The following is a 12,788-nucleotide window of genomic DNA, read 5'->3' as shown; positions in this document are numbered from 1 at the left end:
CCCATATAATGCAGGACTATCTGTGTCCTATATAATGCACATAAGAATGTGGAAGACATGAAATGTGCACTTACTCGACTTGTTACTCATGGAAGATTATATTTTTACAAAAGTACAAATTATGTGGGTGAAATGGCAAATTTCTCAAGAGGCCACCATTCATAGTTTACCTCGCCCAAGCATGTTTAACTAAGTAGTTTTGATAGAAGAACTTTTTAGTAATTCATTGGCGTGCCTCAAGTAATGCAATAAAGTACACAATAAAAACTTGTTTTATTGATTACAGGTGACAATTGTAGATCTGAGTATGCAAAGAAAATGTTTCCAAAATAAGATATAGCAGAATTCATTGTCAACAAGGTCCCTGGCTTACCTTACTGACAAGCCAGCAACACATTCCTAATCCTGAAGTAGCCAGAATTGTAGGAGATAAGCTAAAACATTCCAGTAATTATACCCCCAACGTTTGTGGATGCATTGGAAGGTAAGTTCTTGGATTATAACCCTATTTTCTTAGTTATTGAAGAAGACTGTTGAGCAATGAATATATCTGAGCAGACTCTGGGTGACTCCCATCTGCTGCAACAAACATATGAGTGTTGTTTTTCACCTCAATCCAACTGTACCTAGGAACCTTTTGAACTTCTCTGTTTTTCATCAGAGTTCGAACCTTAAGCACACTCCCCCATTTTCCAGCATCAGCAAGTATATTTGATAAGAGTATATAATAGCCAGAACTTTGAGGTGCCAATTCAAAAAGATATCTTGATACCTCTTCTACAAGCTTAACATTACCATGGAGCCGACACGCTCCAAGCATTGTTCCCCAGACACCAGTATCTGGGGAGAATGGCATGTTTTTTATTGTTTCTAATGCTTCATGTAAATGTCCAGCACGCCCTAACAGATCTACCATGCAAGCATAATGCTCCAACCTAGCTAGGATCCTATATTCCTCAATCATGGAACGGAAGTAGAGAATTCCATCATCAACTGCGCCTGCATGACCACAAGCAAATAATATACCAAGAAAGGTGACATGATCAGGCAAGATCCCATTACCCAACATTTTATGAAATAGAACAAGAGATTCCTTAAGGCGACCGTGGTTCCCATAAGCAGAAATGATGCTGTTCCACGAAACTTCATTCTTCTCTTCCATCATGTCAAACACACGGCGAGCAAGATCTAAGTTTCCACATTTGGCATTCATGTCTATCAGTGCACTCTCAGCAAACAGATCAGAGCTAAATGTATTTCTAATCATGAAACTATGGATCTCTTTCCCATAATGAAATGCTGGTAAATTTGCACATGCAGATTGCCCAGCCGAAATGCTTACACGGTCATATTTGACATCTTCCATCCCCATTTGACGAAATAGATCTAACGCCTCTTCTGGTTTGCCATTCTGGGAATAGCTTGTTATCATCGAGTTCCAACAAACAACATCCCTTTCAGTCAGTCTTTGAAGAACACGATGAGCAAGATCGAGTCTTCCAGATTTTGCATACATGTCTATAAGGGCACTACCCACATAACACATCCCATCAAACCCATGCTTGAGGATGTTACCATGCACTTCCTTTCCGAATTTCAGAGTAGCCAAACCAGCACAAGCTGGTAAAACACTTGCTACTGTTAGAGAATTTGGTCTCATTTTCTGTTTAAGTAACCATCTAAAAATTTCCGATGCATCACTATTCATCCCATTGAGAACAAACCCTGAAATCATAGTTGTGCACATGACAACATCCGTTCTGGTACTCTGGTTAAAAATTTTGAATGCCATCTCCACATTCCGACACTTGAAGTATACATCAATAAGTGCACTTTGCAAAAACATATCCAAGGGCACACAGTGCCTTACAATGTAACCATGAATTTCCTTACCCTGCTTCATGTTACCTTGTTCAGCAACAGAAGGTAAAAAACTTGCAAATGTGATTGAATCAGGTTTGACACTTGTAGATATCATGTCCTGAAACAAACGTGAAGCCTCAAGCATGAGCCCACTCTGTGTATAACCAGATATCATTCCATTCCATGTCACTAAATCAGTTCGAGGCATCATATCAAACAACTTGCAGGCATCAGAGAAGTACTGGCATTTAGAATACATTGCCAACAATGTATTAGCCGCTGGAGAATCCGACTCCAACCCACAAGCAACAACGAGCCCATGAAGTTGAGTACCAAAACTAATCATAGCTTTTGAAGCACAAATAGACAAAATGTAAGCGAATGTCACTGCATTTGGCTTAACTTCACTACTTCTCATTTCCAAGAACATTCTAACAGAATTATTTGATTCTCCAATTTTAACATAGCCATGAAGCATAACATTCCATAAAACACAATCTTTGGCTGGCATTTTAACAAACAAGTGCCATGCATCCTGGATACCGCCATTGTCCACATACAGTTGAATCAAAGAACTGCCCACAAATATATCAATTCCAAAACCCATAAGCTAGATAGTATCATAGACTGCTTTGCCCAATCTTACATTATTCACACCACCATAAGCTTTAATTACACTTGGAAAAGTGTACTTGTCGGGTGAAACTCCAGAACCCAACATCTTAGAGTAAAACAGCAAGGCATAATCAAAGTAACCCGTTATAGTAAACCCTCTAATCATCCAGTTCCAAGGCAAAGTATATTTCAAATCAAGCTGATAAAACATGTCTTGGCGTCTATAATGCTCCCACAGAGAAAATACATACCCAGGATGTTTGTACCGACAAGGCTGTTTTTGACAAATCCGCTGCAAATGACATGTGCATGAACTTGTCTACCTTGCTGGAGAAGAGACTGATCACTACAAGCTTGCACGATTGAAGCAAACTGGCTTGCCAATGCCCCTTCCAAATTAAGAGAGGTTTTGTAGTTTGTATGTATGGACTTAGACCATTGTGGTGTATTGTGTATGAAATGTGTTGATGCACAAAATCGGAGGTCTTGGAACAACGTAAATCCGACTGTGAATCTGCAGAAATGTAAATAACACAAGATGTATTGTGGTGCACCCCAAGGTTTGGGTTATGCCCACACTAATTGTATTTATCTGAGAGTATTTGTGAGGGAGAGAGTGTGAGAGTTTTGCTCTAGATAGGAGAGACTTAGGGTTTGTGAGGGTGAGGAGGCCCTTTTATAGAATAAGGGCTCCTCCCCTAATTACATATTTGCCCCTTCCTTTGTTACATAATTACATTTAAATCCCCCGAGTATTTATACGAGGTCTAAATACGAGGCCCTAAATATGGTATAAACAGTAGTCCCCCAAGTCTTCAGTCAAGAAAGTCTTTTGGCTGGAGACTTGAAATTCAGTCCATGTGTGGGCCAAAGTAACTAGATGATGTCTTGAACTGATGCTCGATATGAGGCAGTGCTCAATCTGAAATGACGCTCAATTAGAAGTAGCGCTGCGAGGCTGCTCGGCGTCTGGCTTATGTTGCCTTGGTTGGCTCGGCTTGCGGCGTTTGAAGGTGAGGGAGTCCTTTTTATAGAATAAGGGCTCACTTCTCAATACATGAACGATGGGCTAGAATTGATGCTCTCTAATGATGGTGAGGGAGTCCCTTTTATAGAATAAGGGCTCGTTCCTTAATACATAAATGATGGGCTAAAGTTGATACTCGCGGCGAGGCGGTTGCTCAGTAGACGGCAATGCTCTCTAATGGTGGTGAGGGAGTCCCTTTATAGAATAAGGGCTCGCTCCTCAATACATAAGTGATGGGTTAAGAGTGATGCTCGCGGCGAGGCGGTTGCTCAGCTGGCGGCGTTGCTCTCTAATGATAGTGAAGGAGTCCCTTTTATAAAATAAGAGATCGCTCTTCAGTACATGAATAATGGGTGCTCTCTAATGAAAGTGAAGGAGTCCCTTTTATAGAATAAGGGTTCACTCCTTAATATATAAATAATGGGTGCTCTCTAATGAAAGTGAGGGAGTCCCTTTTATAGAATAAGGGTTCGCTCCTTAATACATAAATATGGGCTAAGTCCCTCAAGTATTTTTCATGAGGCCCAGTTGAGGCCCAATATATGGTACATAATGTAGTCTCTCAAGTTTTCAGTCAAGAGAGTCTTTTGGCTCTCTTGACTGGAGACTTGAAATTTGATCCATGTATGGGCCGAAGTGGCGGTTTGTTCGGCTGGAGGCAGTATTTGTATACCATGCACTGAAGCTTTGTAATTGTAGCCCCGAGGCTTTGTAATTGTAGCCCTGAAGCTTTGTGATTGTAGCCCTGAGGCTTTGTAATTGTAGCCCTGAAGCTTTGTGTGACATGAGTGGTGCTCATGAATGTTGACATGAGTGACGCTTATGGATGTTGACATAAGTGATGCTCATAAATGTTGACATGAGTGATACTCATAAATGTTTACATGAGTGATACTCATGAATGTTTATGTATGATTGACATGAGTAATGCTCATGAATGTTTATGTATGATTGACATGAGTAATGCTCATGTATAATTTAGAGTACTGGGCATACTTTTGATCACTTGGTTGGTGGCATGAGGGAGAGTACAGGTTGTACATTTCATCACCGGGTTGGTGGCATGAATGGCTAATTGCCAAATGATATTAGAGTACAGGTTGTACATTTCATCACCTGGTTGGTGGTAATAGCGGCAAGTTGCCGAATAATTGTGGAGCACTAGGCGTATTTTTGATCGCCTGGTTGGAGCTATTTTGGGCTTATGGGCCTTCGCCCTCTACACAATATTCCAGCCCATTTATTTTGGGCTTTTCCGTTTGTTTTTTTTTCTTTCTATTATTACCATCTGATGGGGTTTATACATATTACCCTCTGATGGGGTTTATACAGATGTTTCCGAAAGATAAGGAAAATAAATTACATCATTCTAGTGGGGTGTTTATTCCTTGCTTTTGCAGTGTTTTTTTGCTGCACTCCATTTCTTTCTTCTTCTTTTTTCTTTTGCTTTCCACTATGTCTTTGTCTCTGTCTTTTGGCAAAACTGGAGGGCTAACTCCACTTGCTTTTCTTGGACATTGTGGTCATGCCCATCCATTCTTACCCCGCTTTTTTCTTTTTCAGCTGTTTGAACACAAGTTGATGTACTCCAGCTGTAAAAAATCCCATCAGAGTACTTTTCTTTCTGCTCTTCTGCTTTTGCTTTCAGCCTCTTCACAAGCTTTTTCTCTGTCCACCCATGTTTGCAAGGTATCTTTTGGTGCGCTTCGCCTTTATTGCCCCTGACATTTGCTTCATGCCTTACTGCTTTGAAATCCAACCTGGCAGCACATGCACACCGCCTGAGCCACCGCCACCGCCTTCGTCAACTTTCGTGTTTTTGTCGTCCAGTGTGGCATGTGTAATTTTAGTGGCTGAATCAGAAAAGCAACCTCCATGGCACAACGGTCATGGTGGCGTTTCATCAAGTTTGGTGTAGTGGTTGAAGATGGACTCGACCATAGCAGTGACTTTATCTTTTCTAATGGGTTTGAGATCCTCAAGCCTTTTTGCAGAGAAAAGCTCAAGGGTGCACACCTTCCTGGCATTCGCACTAGAGCCTCCATTCATAACAACAGCAGGTGTGTTTCTATAATACAATCTGGGGGCCTCAATTACGCCAGACTGCTCGATCACCATGCTCCCGTCAGCATCTTGCTCAGTGGCAAGGTCTTGAAGAAACCAGTTGGCGCTTCCATTGTCGTCGACTTCATGCTTCAATTCCAAAAGCTCAAAGATCAAGCTTTCGTCTTGGGCAGGGTCCACCAAAGCCTCCTGGTGATCGGGAACTTGCCGACTGTTACTCACATCCTCGAATCTGAGATGGAAGGTGCTAGTGATGGCGCCGCCGAACAAGGGGCGCTCAAAGTAAATATCTTGGGACATTTCGTTCGACGATGGGAAACACGGAAGCAAGCGGCGTCGTTTTGTTAATCTGAGAAGCAGAAGCTTCTGCTTTCTTCTGCTCGAAAGTGACGTGGGCTACTGCCAGCCGTTGATTGTCGACGAGGAGGCTTCTCAAAACTGAGGACATGGTGGCCACATCTTGAGGCGTGGTCAGTGAGATAACGGTGCTGGACGAGCTCGGCCTGATCGATTTTGGGGTACTGGAAGAGAATCTGAACCCAGATACAGTTTCCAGAGAAGACGAAGGTGACGAGGCAAAGAGGTTGCTCACGTCAGAATTATGAGCGATCTTTGTCTGGATTTAGAGGATCAGGGGATGTTCCATTGTCTGATCTGGAGCTGGAAAGGGTAGAGAGATATTGCTTGTTCATGGAGATTGAATGTTTGAGGGGAAATGATGATGATTTGGTGAGGGAGATGATATTCCTCTGGGTGATGGTGATGGTATTAACGGTTGGTTGGAGAGGAGTGCGACACGTCGTTGTCTGGCAAGACGAGGAGGAGGTGACGGAGGAGATCATTCTGGACAGTCTCATATGTCGTCGTCTGTTTTCTCTCTCTCCGGAATGATATATATATATATATATATATTTTTTTTTTTTTTTGTTTACTTGTTGTTTTTTGTCTATGATTTTGGAGCAACCATGGGAGCAGCCTGCTGAGCTCTGCTGTGTTTTGGTGGGGGTTTCTGCATATTCACGGCGGAGGTGAAAAAATGAAAGAGAATCGACACAACATTTCATATCGATTCCCACAGAAGGTGTCAAATGTTGATGCACAAAACCGGAGGTCTTGGAACAACGTAAATCCGACCGTAAATCTGCAGAAATGTAAATAACACAAGATATATTGTGGTTCACCCTAAGGTTTGGGCTACGTCCACACTGATTGTATTTATCTGAGAGTATTTGTGAGGGAGAGAGTGTGAGAGCTTTGCTCTAGATAGGAGAGACTTAGGGTTTGTGAGGGTGATGAGGCCCTTTTATAGAATAAGGGCTCCTCCCCTAATTACATATTTGCCCCTTCCTTTATTACATAATTACATTTAAGTCCTCCAAGTATTTATACGATGTCTAAATACGAGACCCTAAATATGGTATAAACAAAATGTTTATAGACCGGACGTATAAATCTATTGTACATGTCTTTTGCGTTGTGAGAATCATCTTTGTTTAGAAAGCCTCCGACATATTTTTTTTTTGTTGTTGTTCTATATACTTGAAGAGTGAAGACTATGTAGTTGAAACAAAATTCAGTGGAAAGCGTGAGCACCAACAGCCCACCTTTATTGGATTACTTTGATGTGTTCTAGCTGCCTCCCTAGTCGCCACGTACACCAAAAATCCAACTCATGATTGTTGCAAGTTCCTATGTATGTCAGCAGAAGCATGTGAAAAATCCTCTTATTAAATCGTAAAGTTGAGAATAAAAATCGGCACTGAAAGAAGAGGATAAGAGATACCTGGGTCAGTCGGTCGGAGTGAGAGAGCTGCGAGGCTTATACCAAGGAAGGAGATGGTTCCCGAAACTCGACAGAAATTTCGGAGATGATGAACAACTGCTGGGCGGTATGCATCCTCAATGAGGATTCCTCATGGTGAGTTAGTGTTGTGGCGGCAAACGACGCCGTTGTCTTCTTCAATTTCATATTTGTGGTCTTTTCCCCGGTTGTTAAATAGATACAAATACATAAACAACCCCCAGATTTACCAAAAAAAATAAATAAACAAATAAAGGTTAACAGGTTTGGGAGAGAGGGGAAGTGATCATCTTCGTATTCTTTCCACCAAGTTCATTTATACCTTTGAAATTTGATTCAACGTTAAAGTGAATTTTTGTTTGTAGTCATTTGATGAAATTTCAAAAATCCAAATGGGTAGCTGGACGGATCCGAAGAGGATCCCTTTCCGGAAGAGAGCGGTGATGGCCAGCCCCCAGTGGAATTGCCGGCGAAGGCGGTGGACGTTCTCCTCTGCCATCTTCACCTCCTTTGCAACTGGCCATACGCATGCAAAATCGCACAAACCTCATTGCCCCAAACACACAAAAACTCAATCGTCTATAACTTTTGTATTCAAATTCTACCAGAAAAATAAATAAAAATTTGAAACGACGCCTGAGAGATTCGAACTCTCGCGGGGAAACCCCATGTACTTAGCAGGCACACGCCTTAACCACTCGGCCAAAGCGTCAGTTGTTAATCCCATGCTCATTTTACTTAGATAAACAACAAACTTTCCGCTAGCCATTTATATTTGGGAATCGGATGATCTCCAGCGACGAAAACCTGAACAAACCAATCGGTTTGGAGGAAGAGAAACAGAATGATAGAATGTCAGTGGCAACTGTGGCATCCTGCAACTGTATACCCTGCAGCACCTGAAAAACTCATTGGATTTGGAGGACATGTTTCCAATCCCCTAACTTCCTCTCTTTCTCCCCATACTTCTCTCTCTTGCACCAAGTTCAAATCCACCAGCTTCTTATGCAGTTCCAAACATTGTTTCAAGTGCTTTTGTGACAAAACTGAAAGCACCCATGAACCCTCTTCCCAGGTAAATTTCGCTTTCGAGTCTCCGAGATTTAGTATGTTCAGTCAAATGGGGGTGAAATGTATGTTTTTGGGGTTCCTTGTTGCATTGCACCTGAGTTCGAATCCGCCCCGTGTAGATTATAGTAGTTTAGAAAATCGCTTTATCAAAAACATGAAATGGGATTCTTTGTGATTGTAAATTGTAGGGGTTTTCGGCACTGGCAGCAGATGCTTCATGGGACTATGGAACTGTGTGGAGCACTACGGCTTTCTATATGTTCAGTTTGCACATCCCTCTGAGTTTTGGATGGTTGTCTGTGGTTGCCCATCTGTTGCATGAACCTGTACCTGATCCGCAGACAGAGGTGAGCCTGTTCATTTAGTTTTTGTTATCAACGTTGAGAAGTAATGGCCTTGACAGTATTTGATTCTTGGAAGATTGGGAATTGTGTAGGGAAATTATAGAACTTGTTTTTCGGAGAGTACTTGGCTCATTGCATTCCTTCGTATACAGAAATCACGGTTTGACACTTGCGCAGAAACATTTTTGTTAATGAATCATTTGTCTATATGTGTTAGATTGTGATTTACAAGTAAAAGTGTGCACAAAGCCAGTCAATGGTCTTTCCCTTTTCATGATTTAGCATTTTAGTGTAGGTGTAGTCTGTTAGGGGTTGGATATAAAAATTGTTCAACTTTCTGCTTTGATATGGATTGGCATATGCTGTGAATAGAGGATGATGAAGATGAACCATTGCGTAATCAATTAGCTTATCCTTTCAGCTGTTTGCATCAACCTATGCTTCATTTTGTTTCAAGGGAGCATGGCTATGAAAGCACATGGAATTGTTTGCAATTCTCAATTTTAAGAACCTTGATTTTGCTTTTGTAAGTATGCAGTTTGCACACCGTCGATTGATCTTTTATTGTTTTTGGTAGTGCAGGCAATATCATTGCTTGGAGCTCAAACTCTAGAGCTCATTGCAGCTCTGCTGCTTCTGCAGAGTACTGCCAAGCCACAATATAAGTTTGTGAATTTCTTCAAAGCTAACAAACTATCAAAAGAGAGGAGCTGGCTGTTGGCATCTGTCGTAGGATTTGGGTTTCTGTTCATGTTGGTTTTCCTAACTTCCTTCCTTGCTGATAGAGTTGTTGGCCCCAAGGTTGGCATGATAAACGTATTACTTGTCTGCCTTCGTTTTCTGGTTTTTATTGTTATATTTAATGAACCAAAGGTAAGCTTCCCAAAAACAAGACCGCAATCAGAAACCTGGACACATATATTTTGTTACATGGCCTGATGGCTTGGTAAAAACATGTTTCAGATAATGAGATGTCATATTTCGGCATTTTTTATGTTGGCTGATGTTAGGTAGCGGCGAATGATAACAGAAGAATGGATTTAATTGACTCATTGCTCATGATAATAAACAAAATAAGCCAAAGATAACCTTGACAGATTCTGACAAATATCTTAGCCTAGCTTTCGCCCTACAGCCATCGAAGTATCTTTACTATCTGAATGATCCAATGGTCCATATTGCTTTTGAACAGTGGCTGAGATTACTCTTTTAATTGGCTGTGGTTTGATTTTAACTAGTTTGGGTCATATAGGGCTTGTATGATTAGAAATACGACTTGGTACTAAGTTAAAATGATTTCAAAACTGCATCAGACAAGTCGAATATGTTTCCGTTGTCAAATTCTTATTACATATCATTCATGTTTCTCTAAACGAGTAGATCAGTGGTTTAACAATGTTTTGGAAATGCTGTTCTCTTTCAAGTAACTTATTTTACACTGTGTCATTGCAGGATATAAACAACCCCGTTCTGAAGGAAATCTTGTTGAGCAGCAACATCTCACAAGCTGCCTGTGTCCTCGTATACTGCTTTATCACTCCCGTGCTGGAAGAAACTGTTTACAGAGGATTTTTATTGGCGTCAATGTTGTCCACTACGAAATGGCAGTCAGCAGTTTTGATAAGCTCAGCTATTTTTAGTGCAGCACACTTATCTGGTGAGAACTTCTTACAGTTGTTCATCATTGGATGTGTACTTGGATGCTCCTATTGTTGGACTGGAAACTTGAGCTCTCCCATTTTAATACACTCTCTGTACAATGCCATGACCTTAATGATAACATTCTTGTCCTGAGCTCTCGCTCGATTTCATAACCATTGTAATTAACTCACTATATTTCAAACTTTCAGTTTCAAGAACATAAACCGGTACAAAACTCTTCCAAGATTTTGTTTTCCGTTCTCTTTTTCTTCGTCTCTTCAAGATTTAGCATTCAACTCTTCCAGTCCACTTGTTTATGTTGAATGATTTTGTTGGATATACACGTCAAGTGTCCAGCATTCCCATCCTGGGCAGGGATCTACCCTCATCGGGAACTGTTGGCCGCTTTGGATCAGCTTCTAACGTGAAATTCTTTTCTGCTGCAAGTATTTTCCCAACAAGATTGGATTCGCACTCACAAAGAAGATGTTGTACAAGAGGAGCATTCTTGCTTTCTAAACACGATACTATTAGTGTTTTTCTTAATTTTGTAAACCCATTTACTTCCTATGATAAACCATGTTCCTTTGAGTTTTTAGAAGCATCATGTTCATGGCCTTCTGCTAATAAGGACTAGCAGCTGCTTGTCTAAAAGTTTTAGGTTCCTCAGACTCACATATCTCATATAAAAATGACATCAATCCAGTGATGACGGGATTAAGGAAGCATCTATTTAAATCATATTTTGTAAACCATATGATATAATTGTTGATGATTGGATTTTGAATGAAGTGTTGATTAACGTGCTTCTATTCATTGGAAATATTGACTGAATTGACTGTAAATTATAAAATCTTACAATTTCTATCGCCTCTAACGAAGATCCTAATCATACGGCAATAGCAGTAACTCCTAAATCTAAAGCCACTTGGCATTCCAATCCAGTTCCAACAATGCACTTTTCAGACCGAGAAACACATCACAAAGTTTACAAATTTGATCAAAAAAGTTGATCTACCTGACATTACCCGAAGCAAAAGTTCTATTCATCAATATTCAAGTGACATCCGAAAAGGAGTTATAGGTCCCTTTAATTTGAAGCTATTATGATGAAGTTTCAATGGGGCCATGGTGATTTCAACAAGTCACAATTATGTTCTGCAACAGAAATGAAGTTTGAAGGAGTCATCATATTCTTCGTATCTGTATTTGCCAACCTCTGTGTTTGCCATCTAAACTGAATATTGTAAAGCTTATTTTTTATTTTAAACCACCGACCTAAAGGCTAAAGATAAGGTTCTCTGCTAGTATACTTTATTGGCCCATTTTTCAACCAAAACAAACAAAATTATACCAATTGTCAAAAGTTATGTCATATGATCTAATTGGTTTACGATCAGATTTCAATAATAATACGGAGATTTTAAATTCTGGATTAAACAGCATACCCACTTCATATAAATTTCGAAAGTCGTGATCCCATATGAAAAAATAAAGTTTTCAATTTGGATTGACAAGTGATTTTAGAGTGCATTTGTTTGACTTCACTAGATTTTACTAAATTGAACTAATCCAACGTCACCCACCACTCCCTGCCACATCCTCGTTATGCTTGATGACCTCGCCGGAAGATCCCATCGACCACCGTTGCGTCCTCATAAATATCTCACGGCTTCCTCTTCCACTTCCTCTTCCTTCTTTTCTTCTATTTAACTTAATTTTTTTCCTTAAAAATACGAATTTTTTAAACCACAAAGTATTTATATCGTCACTTAGTACAACAATTTAGTAGTGTTCTTTTTTATACATAGGTTTTAGGTTCAAATCTGTTAAATAATAAATGTTGACATGACTTAACCGTGATCACATAATATAAGAAGGTATGAGAAGAGTATGGAATGGAAAAGACAGACAATCCAAGTCCTTAAATATATCATTGTATTTAAATAATAATATACTTATTTTGTCGATTATTGTGTTACGAATCTATGATTATTTTATGGAATTCGAAGTATTAAAAGGCTCAACCAGTCCCATTTGGTTTGGTTATGCTTATCCATGGTTGTTTAGGGACTGGCTGTGTGCTAGTGGTTCAGTTAACAATTCACATGGAATATTCAATCCTACCTAACACTCAATGTTAAAGATAATTTAGCCTTTAATTTTGATTTCTTTCAACAACTGCCGCTATTTTCTTCTTTGTAATTCTGCTGCAGCTTCTTCAATTTTTCTTCTTCTTTCTTCTCGTCGATTCTGCGGTGTTTTTTCCTCAATTCTCCTCTGCGGTTCTACTCGGTCAATCACGACTACGATCCCGACGACGCTATCGTCTTCTCCGACATCCGCCCCCTTCTCAACCATC

General features: G+C 40.2%; 3 protein-coding genes and 1 non-coding gene across 6 annotated transcripts; 1 reads left to right on the top strand and 3 right to left on the bottom strand.

Annotated features, from left to right (window-relative positions):
• Window positions 1-254: 254 nt before the first annotated feature.
• Window positions 255-3,108, bottom strand: LOC103415790 (pentatricopeptide repeat-containing protein At4g21300-like). Its single transcript, XM_070805503.1, has one exon. The coding sequence runs from the start codon at window positions 2,468-2,470 to the stop codon at window positions 518-520; it is 1,953 nt and encodes a 650-aa protein (XP_070661604.1). The 5' UTR covers window positions 2,471-3,108; the 3' UTR covers window positions 255-517.
• Window positions 3,109-5,392: 2,284 nt separating this feature from the next.
• Window positions 5,393-5,869, bottom strand: LOC139187900 (uncharacterized). Its single transcript, XM_070804519.1, has one exon. It carries the CDS (start codon window positions 5,867-5,869, stop codon window positions 5,393-5,395), a length of 477 nt encoding a protein of 158 aa, XP_070660620.1.
• A 2,131-nt stretch (window positions 5,870-8,000) lies between these two features.
• TRNAS-GCU (transfer RNA serine (anticodon GCU)) lies at window positions 8,001-8,082 on the bottom strand. The gene has a single exon. It is a non-coding gene; the product is annotated as a tRNA-Ser (tRNA).
• Window positions 8,083-8,133: 51 nt separating this feature from the next.
• On the top strand, window positions 8,134-11,249 carry LOC103400595 (uncharacterized). Of its 3 annotated transcripts, none has more exons than XM_008339246.4 (5): window positions 8,134-8,445; window positions 8,630-8,788; window positions 9,368-9,586; window positions 10,238-10,442; window positions 10,874-11,249. In XM_008339246.4, exons 1-5 carry the CDS (start codon window positions 8,215-8,217, stop codon window positions 10,978-10,980), a joined length of 921 nt encoding a protein of 306 aa, XP_008337468.3. In that variant the 5' UTR covers window positions 8,134-8,214; the 3' UTR covers window positions 10,981-11,249. The 3 variants fall into 3 exon arrangements, with proteins under 3 accessions (XP_008337468.3, XP_008337469.3, XP_008337467.3); XM_008339247.4 differs by having other exon boundaries at window positions 8,136-8,445; window positions 10,636-11,027; XM_008339245.4 differs by lacking the exon at window positions 10,874-11,249 and having other exon boundaries at window positions 8,137-8,445; window positions 10,238-10,691.
• The last annotated feature ends 1,539 nt before the right edge of the window (window positions 11,250-12,788 follow it).

The sequence above is a fragment of the Malus domestica genome, chromosome 09 (genome assembly GCF_042453785.1).
Source record: "Malus domestica chromosome 09, GDT2T_hap1".
Lineage (NCBI taxonomy): Eukaryota > Viridiplantae > Streptophyta > Magnoliopsida > Rosales > Rosaceae > Malus > Malus domestica.
Note: the sequence above shows the minus strand (reverse complement) of the source record. Positions and strands in the feature narration are given on the sequence as shown.

Bases quoted from the DNA above. Each gene is read 5' to 3' on its own strand.
- LOC103415790 (XM_070805503.1), bottom strand. From the start codon at position 2,470: ATGGGTTTTGGAATTGATATATTTGTGGGCAGTTCTTTGATTCAACTG.
- LOC139187900 (XM_070804519.1), bottom strand. From the start codon at position 5,869: ATGTCCCAAGATATTTACTTTGAGCGCCCCTTGTTCGGCGGCGCCATC.
- LOC103400595 (XM_008339245.4), top strand. From the start codon at position 8,215: ATGATAGAATGTCAGTGGCAACTGTGGCATCCTGCAACTGTATACCCT. The intron at 8,446-8,629 runs GTAAATTTCGCT...TGTAAATTGTAG, and splicing joins CCCATGAACCCTCTTCCCAG to GGGTTTTCGGCACTGGCAGC. The intron at 9,587-10,237 runs GTTGGCATGATA...GTGTCATTGCAG, and splicing joins ATAGAGTTGTTGGCCCCAAG to GATATAAACAACCCCGTTCT.